The sequence below is a fragment of the Hipposideros armiger genome, unplaced genomic scaffold (assembly GCF_001890085.2).
Source record: "Hipposideros armiger isolate ML-2016 unplaced genomic scaffold, ASM189008v1 scaffold_1120, whole genome shotgun sequence".
NCBI classification, from domain to species: domain Eukaryota; kingdom Metazoa; phylum Chordata; class Mammalia; order Chiroptera; family Hipposideridae; genus Hipposideros; species Hipposideros armiger.
Genome location: NW_017732470.1, coordinates 311,419 through 339,336, shown reverse-complemented (window position 1 = coordinate 339,336; position 27,918 = coordinate 311,419). Strand labels below are relative to the sequence as shown.

Here is a 27,918-nt window from a genome sequence, read left to right as displayed (position 1 = left end):
TTGGAAAAAATGTTGCCAAGAATCTAAATATGTTCTATTTCAGTTTACCAGTGTGTCATGACATTTTTGTTTACTTTGCCTTGATTTAAGCTCTCCCTTCTGTCTGAGTTCTTTGTCTTCAATCCTCTCCAGTTGCTCCTAGTCAGCCTACAAAACTCAAGTGTCAAGATTTTTTAACCCATCTAGACCAGTGTTTCTCAAACTTTAATGCACATATAAATCACCTGAAGATCATGGTAAAATGCACATTCTCATTTACTCAGTGTCAAGTGGGACCTGAGACTTTGCATTTCTGACAAGCTACAAGGTGGTTCAGGTAGTGCTGATCCCTGGATCACACTTTGAGTAGTCTTCAGACCAGCCATTCTCAAACTTGTTATCTTAGGACCCTAAATGCTCTTAAATATTATTGAGAACCCTAATGAGTTTTGTTTATATAAATTATATCAATTAATATAGATCATGTTAGAAAATAAAACTGCAAAATATAAAAATTTTTAAAAATAACATTAAGCCCATTACATGTTAATATAAAGAACATATTTCTGTGAAAAATATATTTCCAATAAAAATATTCTATATTTTTACAATGTAGAATCTTTTAAATATCTGGCTCCACTCTATCAGAAATAGACAGATTCAGCAGGCAGAAAATATATAGGGACCTAATTGAACCCAATACATCAATCAACTGGGTGTAATGGATATCTATGGACTGACTACTTTATCCAATAACAATAGAATACATGTTCTTCTCAAGCTCACATGAAACACATTCACCAAGATAAACCACACTCTGAGCTATAAAATATGCTTTAACAAATTTAAAAGAGGAAATCATACATATATGCTCTTAGGCCACAATGGAATTAAACTAGAAATCAATAACAGAAAGATAGCTAGGAAATCCCCAAATACTTAAAAGATTAAACAATGCACTTCTTAAACACACATGGGTCAAAGAAGAAATCTCAAGAGAAATTAAACAATATTTTGAACTAAATGAAATGAAAACAGAACTTATCAAAGTTTGTGGGATGNCATGGGATGGTGGCTACGCCCACCCGCAACTAATTGAGCACAGCACCTTGAGCTGAGTGGTGCGACTGGACTTGGAGCTGAGCTTGTAGCACCCTCCACAACTAAGGGAAACTTAGCTGTTTCCCTACCCCAATTCCCCAACACTGTTCCCCTTCCCCAATCCTCCAACAGTGTTCCCCTCACCCAAGTCCCCAATAAAATCTTTAAAAAGAAAAAGAAACAAGAAGATCCCAAATCAATAACCTAACTTTACAACTTAAGAAACTAGTAAAGGAAGAACAAACTAAACCCAAAGCTAGCAGAAACAAAGAAAATAATAAAAATAGAGCAGAGATAAATTAGAGACTAGGAAAAAAAATTCAATGAAACCAAAAGTTATTTCTTCAAAAAGATCAACAAAATTGACAAACCTCTAGTTATATGGACTAAGAAAAAAAGAGAGAAGACTCAAACTACTAAAATAAAAAATAAGTGGGAGGGCCAGCTGAGTGGCTCAGTTGGTTACGAGCTTGTTCAAGAATGTGAGCTCTGAGCAACAGCGGTTCAAGTCCCGGCCCGAGCTGAGCAGCCCCTGCGTGGCCAACAGGTGGCAGGATGGCTCAGATAAAATAAATAAATAAATAATAAGTTGGGACATAACTAATGCATCTACAGAAATGACAAGGATTATAAGAGATTACTATTAAAAATGTATATCAACAAATTGGATAACCTAGATGAAATGGACAAATTACTAGAAAAATAAAACCTACCAACACTAAATCACAAAGTAGCAAAAAATCTGAATAGAGTTATAATTAGCAAGNAAAGGAAAAAATAATTTTTAAAAATGAGGATAGTTTAAGAGACTTCTGGGACAACATTAAGTATAACAACATTTACATCATAGGGGTACCAGAAAGAGAAGACAGAAAGCAAGAGATTGAGAAACTCTTTGAAGAAATAATGACTGAAACCTTTCCTAACCTGGTGAAGGAAATAGACATACAAGCCCAGGAAGTGCAGAAAGTCCCAAACAAGATGAACCCAAACAGGCCCACATCAAGACACATTATAATTAAAATGGCAAAGGTTAAAGACAAACAGAGAATCCTAACAGCAGCAAGAGAAAGGCAACTAGTAACTTATAAGGGAGCCCCCATAAGATTGTCAGCAGATTTCTCAACAGAAACTTTGCAGACCAAAAGGGATTGGCAGGAAATATTCAAAGTGATGAAAATAAAGGATCTACAACCAAAACTACTCTACCCAGCAAGGCTATCATTTAAAATTGAAAGACAGATAAAAAGCTTCCCAGACAAGAAAGAGCTAAAGGAGTTCATCACCACCAAACCAGTATTACAAGGAATGTTAGAGGGACTTCTTTAAGATGAAAAAAAAGATTAAAAATATGAATAATAAAATGGCAATAGTTACATATTTATCAACAATTTCTTTCAATGTAAATGGATTAAATGCTTTGATCAAAAACATAGGGTGGCTGAATGGATAAAAAAACAAAACCCTTACATATGCTTCCTACAAGAGACACTTCAGATTGAAAGACACACACAGACAGAAAGTAAAGGGATGGAAAAAGGTATCTCATGAAAATGGAAATAGAAAAAAACAACAAAAGAAAACCTGGAGTAGCAATACTTATACCAAACAAATGTGATTTTAAAACAAAGGCTATACAACAAGAGACAAAGAAGGACCCAGTAATCTCACTTCTGGGTATTTATCTGAAAAAACCCAAAATGCTCCTCGAGGGAATGTGTGCATCCATATGTTCATTGCAGCATTATTTACAATGGCCAAGATGTGGAGGCAGCCTGGGTGTCTATTGATGGAAGAATGGATAAAGAAGAAGTGGTACATATATACAATGGAATATTGCTTGGCCATGGAAAGAAATGGATTCTTGCCATCTGTGGTGGCATGGATGGACCTGTAGGGTGTTGTGCTGAGTGGAGTGTCAGACAGAGAAAGACAGATGCAATGTGATTTCACTTATATGTGTAATCTAAAGAACAAAATAAACAAACAAACAAAAAAGAAACACACTCATAGATACAAAGAACATTTTGATGGTTGCCAGATGGGAGCGGGGTTGAGAGGGTGGGTGAAAAAACAGGAAGGGATTAAGTACAAATTGCTTGTTACAAAGTAGTCATGGGCATGTAGGGAATATCAGAAGAAATATAATCAATCATATTGTAATAACTATGTATGAAGTCAGATGGGTACTAGATTTATTAGAGTGATAGGTGGGAAGAGGATTGGGGGTTGAGGGACAGGGTGAAAAAAGTGAAGGGATTAAGAAGTACAAATTGGTAGTTACAAAATAGTCATGGGGATGTAAAGTAAAGCATAGAGAATATAGTCAATAATATGGTAATAGCTATGTATAATGCCAGATGAGTACTAGACTAGTCAGAGGGACCGTTTCTTAAATTATGCAAATGTCTAACCACTATGCTGCACACCTGAAATTAAAAAAAATAATATTGAATGTTAACTGTAATTGAAAAACTTAAAAATCAGGGGGAAAGGTGAAGGGGAATAAGGGGTTCAAATTTCCAGGTATGAAACAAATAAGTCATGGGGATGTAATGTGTAGCATGGGGAATATGCTGATAGCATATTGTCAATAATATTGTGATAGCATAGTATAGTGTCAAATGATTGATGGACTTATGGTGATCACTTCTTTAGGTATATAAATGTTGAATAACTATGGTGTACACCTGAAACTGATATAATGTTGTATGTTAGCTATATTTTTTAATAAAAATATTTTTAAGAGACTTACTATAAAGCTACAGTAATCAAGACAGTATGGTATTGGTGAAAGAATAGACAAGTAGATCAGCAGAACAGAATAGATAGCCCAAGTACTCTTACACAAATATAGTCAACTGATTTTTAACAAAGGAGCAAAGGCAATACAATGGAGAAAAGATAGTCTTTTCAACAGAGTACTAGAACAACTGGACACCCACAAGCAAAAAATGAGTTTAAGCACAGATCTTACACTCTTCACAAAGAAATTAACTTAAAATGGATTACATCTAAATGTAAAATGCAAATATGTATAACTCCTAGAAGATAACATAGGGGAAAATCTAGATGACCTTGGGTTGGGTGATGACTTTTTAGATACAATCCATGGCATGGCCCATGAAAGAAAGAATTGATAAGCTGGATTTCATTAAAATTAAAATTTTCTGCTGTGTAAAAGATACTGTCAAGAGAATGAAAAGACAAGTCACAGACTGGGCAGAAACATTTGCAAAAGACATATCTGATAAAGACTGTTCTCTAAAAAATATAAAGAACTCTTAAAACTCAACAACAAGAAAATAAACAGCCCTCTTTTAAAAATTGGCCAAACACCGTAACAGATACCCTATCAATTAAAATATGTAGATGGTATACATATGCATATGAAAGGAAAATTTTAGGGAAATGGAAAATAAAAACAATGAAATACCACTACTCACCTACTAGAGCAGCCAAAATCCAAAACACTGACAAGACCAAATGCTGGTGAGAATATGGAGCAAAAGGAACTTTCATTCCTTGCTAGTGGGAATGCAAAATGGTACAGCCAATTGGGAAGACAGTTTGGTAGTTTCTTACAAAATTAAGAATACTCTTATAAAATTCAGCAATTGTGCTCCTTGATATTTACCCAAATTAGCTGAAAACTTATGTTCACACCAAAACCTGCAAACAGGCTGTGGGAATGTAACATGGTCCAGCTGCTGTAGAAAACAGTATGGCAGTTTCTCAAAAAATTAAACATAGAATTACCATATAATGCAGCAATTCCACTTCTGGGTATAAAACCAAATAATTGAAATCAAGGTCTTGAAGAGATATTAGACACCATGTTCATAACAGCATTATTCATAGCTAAAACATGGAAGCAACCCAAGTGTCCATCAATGAATGAATGGATAAGCAAAATGTGGTATATACATACAATGGCATATTATTCAACCGTAGAAAGAAAGAAAATTGTGCAATATGTTGCCACATGGATGAACCTTACAGACTTTATACTAAGTGAAATAAGCCACTCACAAAAGGACAAAACTGTATGATTACACCTAGATGAAATACTTAGTCAAAATCATAGAGACAAAGTAAAATGGTGGTTGCCAAGGGATGAAGGGAGGAGAGAATGGGAAGTTATTATTTAATAAATATTATAGTTTTGGTTTTACAAGATGAAAAGAGTTCTACAGATGGATGGTGGTGATGGTTGTACAATATTATGAGTGTATTTAACACCACTGAACTGTACACTTAAAAATGGCTAACATAGTAAATTTTACATTAAGTGTATTTTATTACAATTTTAAAAAGGAAAGAAACCCTGTACTCTGATTTTATAGCAGTTTTATTCATAATTGCCAAATTTGGGGAGCAACTAGGATGTCCTTCAGTAAGTGAATGCATGCATAAATTGTGAGACCTCCAGAGAGTGAAATATTATTCTGAGCTAAAAAGAATGAGCTACCAGCCATGAAAAGACATGGAGATACCTTAATTGCATATTATAAGTGAAAGAAGACAATATGAAAAGGCTACATGCTGTATGATTCCAACTATATGACATTCTGGAAAAGGTAAAACTGTGGACACAGTAAAGAAATCAGAGTTTGCCAGGGGTTAGTGGTTAGGGAGAGATGAATAGGCGAAGCACAGGCTTTTAGGGCAGTAAAACTATTTTGTATGATGCTATAATGGTGGCTGCATGTTTGTCCAAACCCATAGCATGTACAACCCCAAGGGCAACCCTAACATAAGCAAATATTTTGTGTACAGTGATGTGTCATTGTAGGTTCACAAATGTACCATTTGGGGAGGCTATGTATGTGTGCGGGCAGGCTTCATATAGGAAATCTCTGTACCTTCTGCTTAATATTGATGTGACCATGAAACTGATCTAAAAAATAAGGTCTATTTAAAAAAAATTTTTTTTCTCTCATATCTGCTTCTGCATTCAATCCCCTTCTGTCAGAGAAAACCAGAACCAGACAGAAGTTAAAGTGGTGAAGGCAAATTTTATTCAAGAACTATTGCAATAGGGAAAAAGAAACCTCAGTGTAGATAGAACTGGACTCCATTCTTAATACATAAAGGGCAAGTGGGGATTTCTGGGCAAGGAACTGGGTGGGAGTCAGTGGATGGAAAATTACTAAGAGGAAACATCAGGAATAAGGGGAATTCTGGTTAAACCTACGTGATAAGATTTTTGCTGAAGGCAAGCCAAGGTGGTCAGATACTGATGGTGGGGGATTCTGGCTAAACTGACTCAGCTAGATTCTTGCTAAAACTGGAATAAGTGGGCCAAGCACAGAGCCCAGGGTTAGGGCCCTGAGGGCTTAGAGGAGCCTGGCAGAGTTAGGTCAAGGAGAGCCTTTGTCACTGTAATAGTCCCGGTTACTATTTTCGATTTTAAATTACGTATGTTTTGTGATTAGGTCACACTCTGGTCTACAGGGCACTTCCCAAAGGCTCCTTTCTAAAGCTGGGTTAGGAAGAAAGATCATTGAGTAGCTACTTCCTTACAAAGGCATTCAAGATAAATCTTCCCCCATTCCCTTGTTTTTACACACTGAGGGAGGAATACCAGGATGAAAAACGATGTAGTCCTTTCCCACAACCTAATAAAGGCAACGGGTGTATGATCCAAATCCTGACTTTACCTCTGAATAGCCATGTGAAGCCATGTTTCTATTCCTACAAAACAAGAATATCAATATATACCTTTCAGGGCTCTTATGTATCTGGCTCAGGTTAATAAATGGCAGTTATGATTATATATTAAAATTGCATTAAAATATTCATATATGACATATAGATATATACAATACAATAATAAATCTCATTTATTTTATATTGTTACATATACCCCAACTAAGTGAAATCAAGGACAGCTACATGAAGAAAGAGGTATTTAAGGAGCGTCTTAAAGATGGCTGAATTTCAACAAAAGAGAACAGTGAGGCAAAAGGTCAGAGGTGGGGAAGCATAGTGAAAATTGAGGGCCTGGCAAGTAGTGTGACGTGGCTGGATTATAAGGATGCCTAGTTGGAGCTGGAGATTAGGATGGGACCAAATGGTGCAAGGCTAATGCGAAATTTCTGAACCACAAGTCTATGAATGCTCTCTGATCACATTTTTCATGGTAGTAGTGTGGAGAATACATTGATGATTCAGAGGCAAGGGCTTCATCAAGAAGCTGTTGCAATATTAGAGCAGACAAGGAAAAGCACAATGGGAGAAAAGAGGCATGTGCCTGAAATTTTCCTCCTGAAGGATCTAATAATTTCACTTTTCCAAGCTAGAGAATTAAGCAAGCATTTTGGGGTGTGTGTGAAAGATTGATACAAACGTGGTGTAAGTTATATACCTATTTAGATGGGAGCCATTAACGGGAAGGAAGGCAAGTCTTGGAGAAGAGAGCATACAGCAAAAGGGTTATATTTACTATTGGATATGAGTGCATTCAAATAAGACAGTAATTTTATAGAATAAGGACTCCAAGAATCCTTTCAGATGTTCACCCAAATGTCTAATCACTCTCCTCTGGGCCCTCTTTTAACCTTTGGTGGGAGAGGCAGGGGACTCATCTGTTTACTTGTCTTCCTAGCTGGACTCTGAGCTCCATCAGGAACAACCAAGTTCTGGTAAATCCCTTTTCCTAGTGCCTAGCATGGGGTCTGGAGCCTAAATAAATAAACAAATATTTGAAAATAAATTAAAGCAGTAAACGGTGGACAAAAGAAAGGGTGTCAAGACCCATTTCTTGTCTACTTGTTGATTGAATATTAGGAACATTCTCATCTTTCTTGTTGCCTTCCTTTGCATATGCTGCTTTTTGAGTTGCTCCTTCAGTCACCTAAGAGCCTGCTCTACTTTAGGCAGTGTGCCAGGCTTTGCACAGAGAAAGGACAGATGATGCGGCATGATCAGACTGTGACAGAGAAAAGCTCAGGGACTGAGAACACAAAGGAGGTGACTATCCCAGACTGGAGGGTTGGTTAGGAGAGGCTTCCCAGGGGAAATGAAGTTGGGTCCAGGAAGAACAAGTGGAAATAATGGTTGGTTAGTCTGAAGGAGGTAGAAGGTTGGGAATGGAGAGAAGCGGGCGTCTGTCAGAGATACAATAGGGGTCAAGGCCTCAGCCAGAGGGAACAGTCTTCTAAATAACCAAAAGGACTTTGTTCACACAGCCTAGAGGTTGGAGTATGTGAGAGGACAATGCTGCTAATGAGATTAGGGAGGTAGACAGATTTGTAAACCATTTACGTTAGTCACAAATTAATAGTTGTAATAGTTATAATAGTTGTAAACCATTAATAGCCGTAACAGTATAAGGAAGCCACTGAAGGGTTTAAACAGGAGAATGACATAATCAGATTTACATTTTAAAAAGGTAATTCAACTGTGCAGATAATGGATTGGATGGGTCGACCGTTAACGCAGGGAGAACAGCTGAGAGTATTGCAGTAGGGTGGGTGAGACATGATGGTGGCTTGGACTATGGTGGTGGGAATGGAAAGAAACGGAACAATCTGAGATATACAACTGGAAGAAGAAACTGGCTGGGATGTAGGAGGATAAGGAAGTGGTTTGATAGATAGGGAAGTTTCATTAGTGAGCTCCAACTTTATCTTGGAGGGATCAAGGGAAAACCACTTAACATTTTAACCATGGGAGTGATACAGACAGGGTTTATAAATAGATTACTTGGCCGAAGGTGGTGAGAAGACTGTCAGAATAGTGCACAGGTAAAGAGCTGAGACAAGAAGGGAGGGAGAAGTGGATGTGGGGAGGACAGGTGACCACAAAGAGGTTTCAGAGTCAGGTACAGAACCACCAGCCCGAGAAGTAGAAGCTGACGCAGCCTTAGAAAAACTGCGGGGGTGGGGTGGAGGGCGGGCGCAGCCAGAGCCGCCCACGCCTCCTGGCGCCGGGGGCGGGACCAGGGCACGCACGGCGGCATGACGCAGGGCCGCAGCTGGCCTCGTTCTGGCCGCCGCTTTCGCCGCCGCCGCCGCCGCTTTGAGGCGGAGTAGAATGAGGCCCGCGGCCGGGGCTCCGGCGTCGGCAGGAGCAGCAGCAGCTGAGGCAGCAGCTGAGGCAGTCGCGACGGCCGCGCCCCCACCTCCTGACCTGGATTAGGCCCAGCAGCTCCGTGGCCGCCGCCGCCCCGCGGGGGGGCGGGGTGGGGGAAGTGCCTCGTCTCCCCGCCCGCCCCCCCCACATCGCCGCCTCGTAGGAGGCCACCGCCGCGACCCCATTGGAGCCCGCGGCCCAGCCTTGAGCCCCCAACCCTGGGTGTTGGCATGAGCGGCCCCTCGGCGGCTCCGGGGGGCGGGGAAGCCGCTGCCGCCTGAGCCCCGGCCTGCTGCCGGACCCCACCTCGCTGACCGAGGCTGACCGCGGAGCGTAAGAACGACCCCGCCACTGCTTTCTTCCTCCCCCAGATCACACACCCCAGCCCCGGAAGATGGGGAACTGCCTCAAATCCCCCACTTCGGATGACATCTCCCTGCTTCACGAGTCTCAGTCCGACCGGGCGAGTTTTGGCGAAGGGACAGAGCCGGATCAGGAGCCGCCGCCGCCATATCAGGTAGGGGAGGGTGTGTGTTGGGGAGGAGGGGGTGCGAGGAGTAGAGGCAGCTCCAGCCGAGATTGAGGGGTCTTCGAGGCTGTCACTTCCCCTGGCCTCGAGAAGGCCTGGCCTGGGGGGGCGTTGACCCCCTTAGAGCAGGGTCTGAGGGTGATTGCTCCCCACTCCCAGAATAGGGGGGATCCTTCACCTCCCCTCAAGCACAGTGTGGGGATGGTACTCTGTCCTTGAGTATGTGATCAGATCCCCTTGGCCAGTGGCTGGTGGTTTGCTGGTGGAGTTGAGAGTGACATTTTCCTGCCTTTATGTCTGAATCGCGGAGTCTGAGCTGTGGGGCTTGGGGATGATTTGCTCATCGCACCGCCAGCTGGATTATGGGTTGTGGATGGGTGGTTGCCCCCACCCCGTTTCTATTTTCCTGTGTGATCGTCCTCTCCTCTTTCCCTCCTCTATCTGTTCGTGTTAATTGGATCTGGTAGGTGTTCATTTCTTCTACTTGGGAGCAGATCTTCAAGTGGTGGTGTTAGTCTCAGCAACATTAATAGTTACTTGTTTGTATATGTATATATTAATTTTTAAGTCCCTCCTCCTTTTTCTCCAGCCCATGACACACCTTTTAAACGCTGACTTAATAAAACTTGATTATCTTATCTTGAACTTTTGGAAACCTTTAAACCTGACTTGAGAAATACCATCTGTTACTTGTGGTTCTCCTTTTGTATCAAAGATTCTCTCCTAAATAGTTTCGTTTCTTTCTGTACAGCAATCAGCAGCCCCAGATGTGTTTACACAATTAATAAAGAGCTAAGACTTATTGAGAAAACTCAAGATAAATATGTGGATGTTATCATCTATAATATATACAAACCTTTCCTCTACTTCTTCAATTTTAAATGATGTTGATAAAAAGTTTTTTTCCAGGAGGGCTTAGATGGTTGAGTGGCTTAATTTTTTTCCTCAGGGGGTTTAGCTTTCCAAACTGGGCAGTCTCCTTTGTTGTTTCATGGTGACATCATTATTTAGTGTTAATTCTTTTCTCATTCCTGTGTAGACCAGTATCTCATCACACCAGAAAAACCTGATCGCATATGCTGGTTTTCTAAATAAAGCCCTTCAAGGGCCTTTCATATATGCCAGTGAAGTCCGGCCTCATTGTGGCGTAAGGAAGCCTCCATGACTTATCTCACGTCTCTGTATTCCAGGCCTACCACGTACAGCCTGTTCACACCTCTCTGCCTTTGCTCTGAATGTTCCCTCTGCTTGGAGCCCTTCCCCCAAGGTCGGCCAGGTGAACATCTAATCCTCTTTGAGGACTCAGCTCTCCTGTCACCTCATCTAGAGTCTCTACATTCCCCTCCCTCCTGCCCTGAATTTATCCATTACTCCTTTGTATCCCCCTGAACCCTCTACACTGCCATAAACAGTACATATAACACTTGAGTGTTAATATCCTTGTTTAGTTAGATGTATGTCTCATCCTTGAGGCATTTCCCTCCTACCACAGTGTAAACTGCATGTAGATAGGGACCCTGTGTCTCCTGTTTGCTCTTGTATCCCCAGGGCATCTGGCTCATAGTAGATACTCAGTAACTGTGGGATTAATGAAGGCTTGAGAACAGGGACTATGTCCCCAATGCTTTGTGCAATTTCTGGCACAGAAAAGCACTTAAATGTTGAATGAATTAATGAATTTAAATTCAGTATTATGTTTTGTAAGTTTACACACCCATTTCTTCCAAAGAATTGTCACAGGATAAGTTTCTTGAAAAAATCTAAGCTAAATCTGGGTGTCTTTCTGAATCTTTGAAGCAAATAAATTGTTTCTGTTTCACTCTTTGTTTCCCTCATAAATACTATAAGAATATGTACTTATTTCAGTTTCATGAGCAAATTGTTTTAGAGGTGTGAATTTTTGTTTCAAAATCTCCTTTCAAGTTCCCTAGCCCCTTTCCAGGCAAATTGGATGCCTTTGACTTATTGCCCTCTTTCTCTTATCCTTATGCTAACTAACATAGTGTTAAGAATTGTATTTGCCTTTTCCAGGATAATGAGTTTTGGTATCATGAAGGAACATTTTTTGAAACATGTTATTTGTGACAGTGGGAGTTTTTTGTGGTTGTCCTTTCCTGAAGTGAATGACCCAGATGCCAATATGCAAATATGGTATCAATTGAAAGAAAATAATTTCTTTAAAGCATGGGAGCATAAAAAAAAGAAGCGTTGGCAGAAAAAAATTTATTCCCCCGAAGGGAATAAGATTTTTAGGAATGGTTAATTTAGATGACCTGAGAAACACCAATCCAAGGTAAATGATTTATATTTTCAGTGGACAAAAATGACATTTTTCCTTAAATAGTACATAATTAGCAGAGCTACAGTAATATTGGCTTATTTAAAGAATAGTGTCAGCTGCAATAGGATTAAAACTTTTTTTCGTAAAGGGAATAGCTGATTACAATGGAACACACTGGTGTTTTTCTGTAGTGAGTAATGAGTAGTTAAATGTTTTTTGTGTTTGTGTTGCACAATGTAAATATATGCCAAAAGCTCTATATAATAAACTTCTTTGTAAGTTACAGATATTTCCTAATAGCAGGATCTGACAGGTTTTATTTATTTATTTATGCTTAAAAGTAAGTGCTGTAGGGGCCGGCCCAGTGGCGCGATGGTTAAGAACTCGCTTGGGATGCCAGAGGGCCCCGGTTCGGATCCCACATATGAGGGCCAGTGACACTGCCCTCTACAGCTAAGATGCTGAACAACAGCTCAACCTGGAGCTGGGCTGCCGTGAGTCGCCGGTGACAGTGTAGGCTGTAGCCCCTGCTGCAGTGGGTTGCCATGGGCTACCGTGTGTAGCCAGCAGCCAGCGTGAGCGGCCAACAGCCGCAGTGAGCGGCCGTCCAGATGCCGGCGACTGATCTGCCTTGCCAGGGAAGAGCGCAATGATGGTGCCAACTTGGGCCAGTGAAGCAATGTCCTCCACAACTAGACTGAAGAACAAAACGACAGCAGCTTGTCTGTTCCCCTTCCCCCAATTCCCCAGCACTGTTCCCATCCCCCCAATTCCCCAATAAAAATCTTTAAAAAAAACCAAAACAGTTCTCAACTAAAAAAAAAAAAAAAAGTAAGTGCTGTACTGTTAACGTCAAAGTTTATAGGAAGTATATATTTCCTGGGTTTCTTTAGTAGCCTCCTAAGTGGTCTCCTTTGCCTTCCCAATAATCTGTTCCTAACTCAGCAGCCAGAGTGATTCTGGTAAAACAGATCATGACACCCTGTCAACCTTCTTTCTGTAGGTCCCCATTTCATTTAAAATAAAAGCCAAATTCTTTACAATGTCCATAAACCTTATATAATTTATACCCTTTGCCCCCACACATACCTCTCTTGATATCTCTTTTACTTCTCTCCCGCCGATGGCTTCCCTTTAGCCTCTCGAGCCTCCTTGTTCCTAGGATACTCCAGGACCTTTGCCCTGGTTTCTGTGTCTGGAGCACTCTTATCCCAGGTATCACCATGGCAGACTATTTCATCTCCTTTAAGTCTTTACTCAAATGACACCTTTGTAAACCCTCTCTGACCACCCTATTTAAAATTGCAGCCTGCCCCAACACCCTGGAATTTTTCCTTATTCTGTTCTATTTTTTCCATAGCATTCACCACTTTCTAATACACTGTCTTATTGTGTTTATTGTTTATCTGACTTCCCACTAAGTGGTAAGCTCCCTGAGGAAAGGGGATTTAAAAAAAAAAATTATTGGTTTACAAGTACCTAGAACAGTGCCTGGCACACATTAGGTACTCAATTATTGGTTGAATGAATGGGTTTGTTTTATTTATTTTGAGGCAAGTGCAGCTGAATGTGTTATAAGAACTGTGTATATTCCTAGTGCCTTTTTTCCTTAATTATGGGTAATTTTTAAGGAATCAGCCCTAAAAATTAAATCCCAATAATATTAAATATGGGTGGTTTAAATCAATTGCTAATAAAATAATTTAGGTTTCTTTCACCCTGTGTGTGTTCTATAACAAAATGTTTATTTTATGAGAAAGTACTTGAATCCTTGTCCTTAAAGAAATGGGAGGGAAGAGGGTTAGAGCTTTTCTTCAATTAAAAGGTTAAAAACAAAGAAATTTGGCACTCCCTCTACTCTCTCCTTCCTGAATGTCTAATATAAAAATAATACAAAGGACATCTGCCCATTAAGGGCAGTCTTAGAAGTGTTGTGAGAGGGTGGATAAGTCATGAAAGGTTGGAGAATGAAGGGCCATAAGGGCTAGGTGGGTAGCCCAGCGCAGACAGATACATGTAACAGGTTGAGGCCAAGTGTCTCTCTAAGGCCCCCTGTTTGTTATATGCTAATTCAAGAGTAGCACTATTAAAAGAGCTTAATATTCATTGAACAACAACAAAAGCCCCTTACCAGTTCTATCTGAACATACATAGACATAGGTATCTCGCAGTTTTGCAGTAGTTATATAGTTTGAGATTTACTTCTCTTCCTCCATTATGAGTAATACATTTGAGACTTTAAAATCAGAAGAAAATAAGTTATTGTTAATATAGAGTGAATGCAAGTTTAGCTCTAGTTTTGTATCAGATGGATCTGAGTTCAAATTCTGGTTGTCACATGTAAAGTATAAAGAGATTATTAGATTATGTGTGTGTTTTGAGGAGCTTCTTTCACAAATAACAAAACATAACATTTTGGATATTTCAGATTATGACTGAATAAAGCTTTCTTCAAGATACTTAAAAAAAACCAAAACGCTTGGTCTTTCCTATAGAACTCATTAAAAGTAACCCCTCTCCTTTAAAAATCTAGAATATAAAATATTTATTTTTGAGTCTTCAAAGCTGTAATAATACCTTGTTTTTCTAGTATCTTATGAAGTTAAATACAAGTAATGGAAGATTTTTTTTTCATGTATTAGCATTTTGTTTACAATTTTGGTGGAAATTACCTCAAAATGTATTTCATATATCTTGGTCTTACTAAACAGATTATTTAACTTAAAAAAATTTCCCTTTGTATGAAATTTTATTCTTCCCTTCTTGAAATTCTACCGTTTCATTGAGGTGCAGATCAACTCCAACCTCTTTAATAAAGCCTTCTCCCTGACCATTTCCCCCCCCCTCCTGATTTTGTTTGTAATTTTTATCTAGAAATCATATATTACTTTATTAATTAGCTCTGGTGCTTTAACAATTATTATTCCAGATTACAGTTTCCTTACAAATCAGAATGATGTGTTAAGATTTTTAAAATGTCTTGGTGGAGTAGAATGGCACTTTACACATTGTAGATACTCAGTGACTTAGAACTGTGTCATCTCCTCTTACACTGTTACCTCCATAATTGAGGTCCTCATTACCTCTCATGATAACCTAATTGACATCTCTCCCCAATCATTTCATTCCTTGCTGTTAGATAAATTCTACCATGATCAGATACTTTGCATCTTAATCCTTAATGATTTTTCATGACTTCATCACTGAAGGTCTCTGTATTAGCATTCAGCATCATTATCCTGGCTCCTTATATACTTTTCCAGCTTTTTGTAGTCTTGTATATAACCTATACTCTAGTCAGACTGAACAGTTTGCTGTAATCTGTATATTGGGTTGTTGGAAAAGTCATGACGCATTTTTGCAACGAAAAACATAGAAAAAATACGTCATGACTTTTCCGACAACCCGATATATGCCTTATGCTTTCGAGTCTCTGCCTTTGCTCATTCTATTCCCATTGCCCAGAATGCTTTTCCCCTAATTCCCAATGTAAATTCTAGCTTTCAAGGTCCAGCTCAAGTGCCATGAATCCTGTTCTGATCTCCAACATGAATAACTTCTTTTTTAAATTTTGTATTAAACTTACTGGGGTGACATTGGTTAGTAAAATTATATAGGTTTCAAGTGTGCATTTCTGTAATGCATCATCTATGTATTGCATTGTGTGTTCACCACCCAGTCAGTTCTCCTTCTATCACCATATATTTTATCTCTTTTACTCTCATCTACCACCCTTCTTCCCCCCTTACCCTCTGGTAACCACTAAACTGTTGTCTGTGTCTATGAGTTTTTGTTTGTTTGTCTGTCTTGTTCCTTTGTTGCTTTCAGTTTTATATCCCACATATGAGTGAAGTGATATGGTTCTTGACTTTTTCTGTCTGATTTATTTCACTTAGCATGATAATCTCAAGATCCATCCATGTTGCAAATGGCACTATTTCATCTTTTCTTATGGCCGATTAATATTTCATTGTATATGTACCGCATTTTCTTTATCCAGTCATCTATCAAAGGTCACTCTGGTCATGTCTTGGCCACCATGAATAATGCTGCAGTGAATACGGGGTACATATATCTTTACGGATAAATGTTTTCAAATTTTTGGGGTAGGTACCTAAAAGAGGGATTGCTGGGTCATATGATTATTCTTAATTCTTTGAGGAACCTCTGTACTGTTTTCCATAGTGGCTGTACCAATTTACAGTCCCACCAGCAGTGTATGAGGGCTCCTTTTTCTACAAAACCTCTCCAACACTTGTTATTACTTGTCTTGTTGATAGCCATTCTAACAGGTGTGAGGTGGTATGTCGTTTTGATTTGCATTTCCTAATAGGTAGTGAAGTTGAGCACATGAATAACTTCTTAATCTGAACTCCCTTAGCACTTCGTTTACCTTTCTTCAGACACTTTCTTTATCCTTCCTGCTTGATTTTATTTATAATGATGTCACATTTCCTCTACTAGACTCCCAAGTCTGATGATTCATCTTTGCATTGCTAGAACTAGCAGGTGCTCAGATATTTGAGTTAATGTAAAAATTAGCTATCGTGTTTTTTGGGGTTGTTTTTTTTTTTGTAAGAGTGTGAAGTTTTATGGTTGATTGTTTCTATATAAATTGTTCCCAGAATCCTGTGCTTCAGTGTTTGGCTTTTGTACTTTCAAGGGTTCTGCTATTTTTCTCTCCCATATTGACTGTTTTTATCTGGTTGTGTTCAGTTTGTCCTATCACTTCTAATTTATAAAGTGCATGAGCTTTGGGAAAGTTAATCTCTCTACATTGTTTTCAAGTTTGGTTTGTGTTCTGTGTAGTTTAGCTTGCCTTGGTCTTTTTAAAATAAATAAAGGTTATTTGTTTGCTTATTTGCTTGTAACCTTTGTTGCAGGAGTTTTGTTTGTTTATGCCTGCTGTCCCGCTCTGTATGTCCTTTAATTAAGGCTGATTCTTTGCATTAAGAATGTATGCACCTTTAAGAGTAGGACAGTCTGTGTGTCACTTTAATTCTAGAGCTAATTATAGGGTAACTTGAGAAGATGGGGTAATGAGTTACTTGGTACCTAAGATCTGAGAACTTGACTTTCTTAAAATATTTTTTTTTTTAGTTAATACTTTCTAGAAACCTCTATATTTTATTGTAAAATTCAGATTTTTTAAAAACCTTAATATAATACTTGAGGTAGAATGAGATTCTTTTTTAAAAGATCTTAATTTTATTTGGTTTCTTCTAAATAGAAAAATTGTCACAGAATGGGTACAATAGGTTCTCCCTGACTTTATTCAACTTGTGCTTCTTCTTTCTGCCTTTACTGTGTCTCAGCCAAGTTAAAATCTGGAAATGAGGAGAGTGAAAGAGGATGATTATAAATACAATTGGAATTAAATGTTATATTTCTTTGTAATTTTACTTCAAGCCATTTTTTAATATAATTATCTTCTATGTATTAACCTTCCTTCAAGCAAAGTGTTAGGGATGGTGTATTTCTATCCTGAATTCAAATAGGTTATTAAAAAAATAGACTGTGTAACACGTTTCCAGAAGTTGATTCCTTACCAGTAACTTTTAATAATGAATTTAACAAACGCTTGTGATATTGCTAACATGCTCAGAATTCAGGATTTTTGCAATTACGATATAAAGGAAATTAAGAGTGAGGTGGTGGTAAAGGTACTAAAGACTCAGAGAGTGGAAATGTGAGTGAAAGATATAAGGAAACGTTGGCTTATAGACAGCCAAAGTGTGTGTTTTTAATGGCAGAAGAGATTGTTACATGCAATTGAGAAGTAAAGTGATAAGGGAGAACTAAATATATTTTCTGCTCTTGGGGAACCTGACCTTTTGATTTTGACATTCAATTTGCCTTTATGGTATGTTGCTTTTGAAGTCTTAGAAGAGTTCCTTTATTTTAACTGATTAGGAATACTTTGAGCTCAATTTAATACGAATGCACATAAACCTATCTTTTAATTAAATAGCCAACTTGGAGTGTGCTCCCAGGGGCCAGTTGAGTAATTATCTTGTTACTTAATCCAGAGAGCATACAGTAAGGTAACTAAGGGATCTGAAAGTGTAGGAATGAAGAAAGCAATCTTCCAGACATACTTATTTCTAAATTTATTTAAAAATTTTGAAGTTTCTATGAAGCGGAATGGCTTTAAGAAGAATGAGGCTTTTATAAATGACCCAACTAGTTAAAATTACATACAATTTTGTATAACAATTTAATTCTTATATTTGTGTAAAACAGAAGCAGTTTGCCATAAACTGAGTAGCAGGGCTTTAAGGATAAAAACCAGGACACTTAATACCTATTTTCGTCTGTCAGTCAGTAAGTATGTGTTAGGCATCAAGGGGAAAGGAGAAATGAGTCCTTTACTCTTGAAGAGCTACCGTTTTAGTTAAGGGGACTAGATTAATGTATATACATGAAGCGTTCATTAGTACAGTGTGAAATAGTATATAATCAAGTATTACATTGTTTGATGTAGACTTTGAAGTTGGGGAATCAATTTGTGATAAGGCAGTGAATCGCAGATTTACTTTTTAGCTTCTGAAGACTTCAAATGAAGTTTTATGTCAACATCAATGTAAATAATGAATAAAAGTGAAAGAGCTACCCTTATCAAACTATGAGTGGGGGAGCTGGGAGCCAAAAGAATAATGAATAGCTGATGAGCATGAATTTAGAGGGAGTTGTGTAATCTTATACAGTTAAAGTATAATATATATGTGTGTAAACCTTTTAATAGTATCTTAACTATACATAGCCCAATAAACTTTTATATATTATAACCATTATCAAGATAGAGCCTATTTCCAACTCCTCAAAAGACTCTCTCATATATATATGATATATATATATATATTATCTCCTATCCAACACCAATACCCCTTCCCCAAAGGTAACCACTATTTTGACCTCTTATAACCATATGTTTGTTTTGCCTAGTTTGGGAAATTAAATAGAATAATTTGTTCAGCATTGCTTGTGAAATTCATTTGTGTTCTTATATATACATATAATATAGATATAATTATTAAATATTAAATTGTATATAATAATAAGTTCATGTTACTTTTCATTGCTGTACAGTATTCAATTGTATAAATATACATTTTTTTAATCCATTCTATTGATATATCGTATTTAGCTGTGTATATATAATGCTCATTTTTTTGCCCAAATTTGTGAGGGGAAAATAAGGATGCGCATTATACATGGGCAGTACTAATTCCTATCTATATAAATGTTTTTAGTTCTTTTATTAAAGCATATGAGTTAAAAGTGTAACTCTAGACATCAATAATGATATCCGTATGCAAAATAATACCCTGGAATATGATAATTGGTTTTGTTGAACTTCACGATGAACTTGCAACGATGAAGAGCATACAAGATGATGCTTAAATATCATAAATTTGTTACCGGTTCATAAAATTTCCTATACCATAATATGTTAAAAAATAAATGCTAAAATTCCTTTATAATACAAAAAACAAGGACCTAAATGTAAACAAAAATTTGAATTAAATAATTAAAACGAAAGATTTTTTCACCGAAAGTTTGGGCCAAAAACGTGGGTACACATTATACACGGGAGCACGTTATACGTGGCAAAATACGGTGTATTTGGGTTGTATTCGTTTTTGGCTGTATAAATCTGCTACGAACATTCTTTTTATTTACATAATGTACAACATAAGCACCTGTTTATTTTGAGTATATACCCAGGAGTGGAATTGGTAGGTGATGGAGGAGGTATATATTTAGTTTTTCCCACATTTTATTACAGAAATTTTCGAAAATAGAAAATGACACAATTGTTGACACCCATATTCCCACCACTTAGATTCTGCAGTTAACATTTTGCTATATTTGCTTTAACACATATCCATCCCTCTATCAATCCATCCTGGTTTTTGATGCATTTCAAAATAAGTTTTGCCAAATAGTTTTCCAAAGTGGGTACGCCAGTTTATACTCCTATCAGCAATGTATGAGAATTCTATTTGCACTACAGCCTTACTGGCACCTAGTATTGTTTGTCTTATTTGAGACATTCTGATAAATGTGTAGAAGTATTTCATTGTGGTTTTAATGTGCATTTCCATACCAATATGCATACTAATAGGTGTTGGTTTTTTGTGTTTTTTTGTGTGGCTGGCCTCTTTCACTTAGCATGATGTTTTCAAGATTCATCTATGTTATAGCATATATCAGGACTTCATTCCTTTTTATTGTGAAATATTCCATTGTATGGATCTACCTATTTTATTTAGCCATTCATCAGTTGATAAATATTTGAGTTTTCATTTTTTTGGCTCTTATGAATGCTACTATGAACATTTGTATACAAGATTTTATACAGATGTATTTTTATTTCTCTTGGTTATACACCTGCCAGTGGAATTGCTGTGTTGCATAATTCCATGTGTAATCTTTTGAAGAACTGCCAAACTGTTTTCCAAAGCACTTGTGCCATTTTACATTTCCCACCAGCAGTGTTCAAGGGTTGTAGTTTCTGCACATCATTGTCAAAACTTGTTATTATCTGTCTTTTCTATTAAAGCCACCCTAATGGCCCTAAAGTGGTATCTCATTGTGGTTTTGATTGAGTTTCCCTAAAGGCTAATAATGTTGAGCATCTTTTTGTGTGCATTTTTGCCATTTGTATATCTTTGGAGAAATGTCTGTTCAGATCCTTTGCCCATTTTTTAATTGGGTTGTCTTTTGTTATTGAGTTATAAGAGTTCTTTATATATTCTAATGCCTTGTCAGATACATGATTTGCAGAAGTTTTCTCCCATTTTTGTGGGTTATCTTCACTTTTTTTATGGTGTTATTTGAAGAACAAAAGTTATTAATTATGAAATCCAATTTATTTTTTTCTTTTGTCGCTTGAGCTTTTGTTGTTATCTAAGTTTTGCCTGAGGTTACAAAGATTTACTCCTATGTTTTCGTCTAAGAGCTATATTTTTAGCTCACACATTTAGGTATATGACCCATTTGGAGTTAATTTTTGTGTATAGTGTAAGGAAGGTCCAAATTTATTCTTTTGTATATAACTATCCTGTTGTTACCATTTATTAAAAAGAGTATTCTTTCCCCATTGTCTTGGCATTCCTACCCAAAATCAATTGTCCATAAGTGTAGGGGTTTATTTCTGGAGTCCTCAGTATGTTCCATTGATCTGTATGTATGTCTATCCTTAATGTTAGTGCTACACTAGCTTAAGTTTTGAAATCAGGAAGTGTGAATCTTCCAACTTTGTTCTTATTATTAAACATTGTTTTCACAATTCTTAGTTTCTTATAATTACATATGAATTTTAGGATCAGCTGTCAATTTATTCATGCAAATAAGCCAGGTGGGATTTTGATAAGGCCACATTTAAAATTTTTTTAATGAACCTATATTGAAATATCATTATCATCTAAAGTTCATAGTTTACATTGGGGTTCATTCTTGGTGGTGTATACTCAGTGAGTTTGGACAAATATATAGTGACATGGTTCCACCATTGTAGCATCCTACAGAATAGTTCCCCTGCCCTAAAAATCCTTTGTGCTCCACCTATTCACCCTCTCCCCCTAACCCTTGGCAACCAACAATCCTTTTACTGTCTCTCTAATTTTGCCTTTATCAAAATGTTATATAGTTGGAATCAAACAATTCAGGTTGGCTTCTTTCTCTTAGTAATATGTTTAAGGTTCCTTTAGTAATAATATGCACTTGAGGTTCCACCGTGTCTTTTCATGGCTTGATAGCTTATTATTTCTTTTTAGCACTGAATAGTATTTCATTGTCTTGATATACCACAGTTTATCCATTCACCTATTAAAGGACATCTTGGTTGCTTCCATGTTTTAGCAGTTTTGAATAAAACTGCTGAAAACATCCATGTGCAGGTTTTTGGGTGGATGTAAGTTTTTAACTCCTTTGGGTACATAACCTTGGAGAAAAATTGCTAGATAATATATGGTAAGAGATGTTTAGTTTTGTAAGAAACAGCCAAACTGTCTTACCCAGTAGTGGCTATGTCATTGTGCATTCCCACCAGCAATGAATGAGAGTTCCTGTTGTTCCACATCCTAAATAGCATTTGATGTTGTAAGTGTTTCGGATTCTCACCGTTCTAGTAGGTGTACAGTGGTTTGTTTGTTTTTTTAATTTGTAAATCCCAGTGTTTCTCCGTGTATGACCTCCCCCCCCCATCCTTAGGTAGACAGGATGGCAAGAGGTGGATGGGGTTGGATATTTCCCTTCCTCCATGTGGAAGGCTAGAGCCACCTGGATTTGAGTATTAATTTCTCTTTCTTCAGATAGGTTAGGGTCTGATAAAACCTCAGCAGGTTGGCTCTGGCAAAACAGTTTCTCCAGAGGGTAGGCCTTGTTAAGAAGAATAGAATGCCCTGGTGTATGTCAGAATGGTTCCTTTTCCCCTCCCCCTGATGGAAGCACAAGGGTATTTTTCTCTGATACTCACCGTGAAGACCTGGTAGAGCTCTTGGAGGTAAAACTTACAAAACTGTAAGTTCTCCCTGGAGTTTTTAGCATGGACTTATCTTCTCTGAGCACCCCAGCAGTCCATCATTTTCCCCTACCCCAGCACAGGTTCTGCTCATGGTTTCTGCTCTGATTAAGTTGTGATTTGCTGTATCCACTTGTCTGTCTCTTTAATTTCTGAGTCAGTAGTCTGCATTGTGACCTCACTTCTCTGACAGATCTAAGAAGAGTTGTTGATTTTTCAGTTCGTTCACCTTTTTAAAATTTGTTATGGTGGAGTGGTGGCTTAAAAGCTCCTTACAGGCCAGACCAGAAACTAGGAGTTCTTAATTTTCATAATAATTCTATCAAAGTGATTATTATTATTCCCATCTTATAGATGAAGAAACAGGCTTAGCAGTAGAATTGGGCAGCTTATGAGAATTGAGTTTTAGTAGAGGTAATTGCACAGTGTGGCAGAGTAATTGTAGAAGAATGAAAATAGGTATGATATACTAGGTTTGGCTCAAAGGTAGTTATGGGAATCTGGAGTCCATTTCCAGTAGAATGAATCTGTCAAAAGAATGGGATATTGGAATGAAGTGGTTTATACAGTGGTAATTGAGGTAATGAGACTCCTTTATAATGAAGAGGGTCGTCTAAAAATATTTTACTAATCATGTAATAGTAGGTTTCATATTGCACAACATTGTTTTGCTAAATTGACCAAAATACCCCTGTCCATAACATCTATTTTGTCATTTGAAGATAAACAGAGCTGCAACTCAGCAAAATGCTAAAGTTATTAGAAAATGTTTTTGGCGCTCCCATGTCCTCCTTTCTATTCTCAATTGGTGATTCCTGTTTTACCTTTCTTTTCTCCCTTAGGTGATCAGGGCTCCCGGTCTAACCTTTCTCTCCCAAATCAAAATAAGAGATGGTGCATTTATCATTAATTGATATTAAGGCACCAATTCCTGTCTGTTAATTAAGATTAATCTCAGTACAGCAGGTCCTCGAATAGCATTGTTTCCTTCAATATGGTTTCGTTATAACGTTAATGAGAAAAAAAATAAGATTCCTGGCTGGGGCCACTGTCTGTATGGAGTTGGCATGTTCTCCCCATGTCTGCGTGGTTTTCTCCGGGTACTTCGGTTTCCTCCCACAACCCTAAGATGTGCACATTGGGTGAATTGGAGAGTCTCAGTTATCCTAGTCTGAGTGAGTGAGTGTCCTGCGATGGAAAGATGTCCTGTCCCCTGTGGGTTGCTGCTTTGTGCCCTAAGCTACTAGGATAGACTCCAGCCACCATTGACCCTGAACTGGAATAAGTGGGTTGGAAAAGAATTATCTTACGTGTTTTCATTAATCCTTCCTAAATGTATGGATAGCTTACATTTATTTCAATGTTTGATATTTAAAATGTTTTGGGAAGAAGATTTTAGAAATTTGGTGATGTTTTTGTGACCAAAAAAATGCCATAAGGACTTAACTCTTATTTATATCAGTTAGCCTATGGTAAAATTGGTTTTATTATATTAGTTATTTCATTTAAAGTTGCAGCTTCCAAGAACCTATAGGCGACATTAAGTGAGGATTTGTTGTATGGTGTGGATGTGTTTTATTTAACATTATCTCCACTAGTTGTTTCCATCCTAGTTTCTTATCTTTTACTATGATATGTTTTAAAATGTATAAGTAACAAGTAGATTTGGAGCTAAGAGTTCCCTCAAGCCATAGGTATTAATAAATAGCGTATTCAGAGTAATGGAGGAGCAAAGAAGTCCAAAACAACAGGACCCTTAAATAAAAGTGAAACAAGCGAATGGGGTATTAAAATCACACAGGAGAGTCTAATGGATCCAATTATAGAAAGTACAACTGCATTTAGATTTAAGTGAAAACTTCCAGTTGAAACAGGATTTGTTTTGGATAGAAAATCTTCTAAAATATATTACAAATTTTAACAGTACCTTTGTCAACACTTTTTGTTCCAATACACTACCTTTGCTAACAGTCTTACTAAGACTGATTCTCAACTAGGTCCTTTTTCAAACTTCACAACACTCACTTTTCATTCTCATTCCTTCCCTGATAAATCACTGAAATATTGACTTCTGAATAGGTTTTCATCGTATTTTATTGATTCAAAATTATTAGAGAAGTTTATTATATTCTGGAAGTAATAGAATGGCGCCTCCAGAGTCTTTAATTATGTATTACTATTTGTGTTATTGGGTGAACTTTATTCTGCTTTTAATTCTTGTCCCTGCTTTTAATCATTTTTTTTCTTGTGTTTTCCCACTCTCAGATGGTTCTTCATCTGCTGTTAATGTGTTTGCCCTTGCAGTACCTCTTCTAAAATTCTGCATATTGGAAAACCAGATAATTAAGCTTGTCATAATATTTCCTAGGAAATAGATTCCAAAGGCAGTACCTATAAGTAAAGAAGCATTTTTATTTGTGAATAAACTAGTTTGGGATTTGGATACATGGGCACCTTGTTGTTGTTGTTGTTTTAGTTAAAAAAATTATTTTTAAAGCGTCCTTGGCACACACTTGCTTAAGTAAAGAGTCAATTTTAACAGGAAATTAAAACTTTGAACTTCCTGTTAAAATGGACTCACATGTATGTGAGAATAGAAAAAGAGAAAGGAAAGGAGCCTTCTTATGAGGTAAGCTTATCAATGTTTCATTTTTCACGTACCCTTTCCCTTCCCCCACTGTGTTTCATTATCTTAATTTTCCCTTGTCCCTAGATTTTGTTTCTCAAAATGCCTTTTAATTAGTTCTTAAAACATGCTTTAATGAGCTAGAACTCCTTATAAGTTCTAAATTCCTTATAAGATCTACTCTCAGTGTAATATTTAGATTGATGAATACTTAACCCTTAGGTCCACAGATCCCTATAGGGTCAGAGATAGATCTGCATTTCAGTATAACCAATTTCCTTGGTAATCTTATGTATTCATTCACTAGCACTATTTGAGAAGGGTCCATAACTTTCCAGACTGCAAACGGTTTCTGTGCCACAAAGAAAGTGAAGAATCCATGAGAGGCAGTCTCTGAGTTGCATGTCATGAGCTCATATCACTGCTGCCAGAAACCACAAAGCCTTTGGGGTTTGAGCCACAGAGTTCTGATAAAGGTGTGTGGCACAGGAATTCAGTTAAATTTTGCCGTTGCAACACTAGTAGGTAAATTGTTGGACCTCATTTAAGATTACGTAGAATTAAATGGGGCCATTTTAAAACAGGAAATTCTGAAATCTATTGAGAAAATTAGCTTGAAGTTTAATTTCTTAGTTATAGATGAAAAAATTTTGAATCACAAGGAAAACAACATCATAATCTCGAAAAAATTGCTAAGACTTTGGGCTTTCAAACTTTTTTTTGGCAACTCACAATAAAAAATACATTTACACTATGCTTCATTTTATAAAAACAGAAACAAGTTCCATAAAACAGTATTCACCCTTATGATATAGTCTATGTATTCTATTTTATTTTAAAAAAACTCCTAGTTGTGACCCTTTAAAACTGATTTCACAACCCACAATAGATCATGACCTGCAGTTCATTTCATGATATACATGAGCCAAAAAGATAAGATTGTGAAATACATTTAAAATATTTTGTATGGCCCACATCTCAAACAAGGTCTCTTAGGAATCCAAACTTTCCTCACTGTAAAAGCGTTTTAGAGAAGTGAGTACATGTTTGTACCCTGGGGATAGTCATTAAGATGCTTGTACCAGGTCCTGTACATTTATTTATTTATTAAGGATTTTGGACTTTATCAATAGAGCAGTGGAAAACTAGCCATTAAAGGATTTTAAGTGTGTGTGGGGGTAGGGGGGTGATTATGTAAATGACATTTGCATTTTCAAAAGAAATTTCTGAGAACATATTGGAAGGGGATAGTGGATATGTGAAGACTAGTTAGGAAGCCACTGCATTAGCAGATATTGTTAGGGTGTTGGCAGTAGAGATAAAGAGTTATGTATGAATTCTGTTGATATTTAAGAGACAAAAACAGCAGAATTTAGTAATGGATTGTATGGAGTGTGTCCAGGAGATTAGGATATAGAAACATTAAGAACAACTTATTTTGGGAGATTAGCTGTGAAGGGGTACAGGAAAATAAGGGCAGTAATGGGTTGTGGAATTGAAGGTGTATTGGTTTTAATGAGAAAAACTTGATCATGTTTATAAACTGAGGAAGGATCCAGTGAAAAGGAGAGGTTGAACAGAGACAGCAGCGAAACTCTGTAGAGTAAGATTTCTGAAAAGGTGGAAACAGGTAGAATCCAAACAGTGATAGTAGGATCGGCCTACATAAAAGAAAATAATTAAGTATTAAGTAATAGTACATTCATATAGTCAAATTCGACAAAAATACAGATGGAACATCTTCTGATTTTCAACCACTCTGTTCCATATCCCATAGGCAACTAATGTTAATGTTTCTGTGGAGCCCTCAGATTTTACACACATGCAAGCAAACACACAAAACGTAGCCCACTATACACACAATTCTGCACCTTGTCTCCCCCCCTCCCCCCATTTACTATATCCTGAGGCTTTTTCCCCATCAGTACATAAAAAGCTTCATTCTTCTCTACGGCTGTACAGTATAGTATGTACCATTTATTTAACCAGTTCCCTATTTGATAGACATTGAGGTTGTTAACCATTCTTTTGATAGCACCTCTATTTTAACAAAGACTGAAAAACAAACTGGAGATAGGTATACATGTGGGCGGGGACTGTGTGGTTGACTCTAGGAGAAGTTAAGGGGCCCAAATGATCTGGGTGCAGAGATCTAGGTGGTTCATTTGGGGGCCAGCAGATGGAAATTGGATATTTAGATTAAAGAGTTATATGTGGAAACTTACGATCAAATGAGCAGGAATTCCACCTCACCTAGGGAGATCTGGCCAGGTCAGTAAGCCAGATGGTGGGGAGGAATCACTGCACTAGAGCTGGAGATGACAGCCAGGTAAATTCCTGAAACTGCGTGTTTTGTCAGTCAACATCACTCTCAGAAGATACCTTTTAATAGAGAAGCACTAGGACTACATTTGGTCGCCTCTACTTGGGACCCTTCATTCAAGGTTGAATGGATCTAGCCCATCTGGAGGACAAGGAGTGGTCTTTAGGGTGAAGACTGCTTTAGGCTCAGAAAATCTATGACATTATTGCCTAATTTCTAAAGAATTTCAGCTTTCTACTAATGTTCTTTCAGTTATAGAACTTGTCATTTTAATCTAAAATAGAAAAATTGATTAAGCCTAAGTTACAAATTTGTTTGCAGAATGACTTAAGGCACTTTCAAGTGGCTATAAGTTTTTCAACAAATTTAGTGGCTCTGTACTGTCACTCACACTGTTAGATATCATGGGCCAAGTGTAAGCTACAAACATGAAACAGTACAGAGTCATAGGGTGACAGGTGCTACAGGAGGC

The 27,918-nt window shown here is 37.4% G+C and overlaps 1 protein-coding gene across 1 annotated transcript in view; it reads left to right on the top strand.

Annotated features, from left to right (window-relative positions):
- Positions 1–9,056: 9,056 nt before the first annotated feature.
- Positions 9,057–27,918, top strand: part of RNF11 (ring finger protein 11) — a 38,521-nt gene continuing 19,659 nt past the window's right edge. The window contains exon 1 of the mRNA XM_019632326.1: positions 9,057–9,676. Within this exon, the coding sequence (XP_019487871.1) occupies positions 9,554–9,676 (123 nt within the window). The 5' untranslated portion in view covers positions 9,057–9,553. The remainder of the gene's footprint in view (positions 9,677–27,918) is intronic.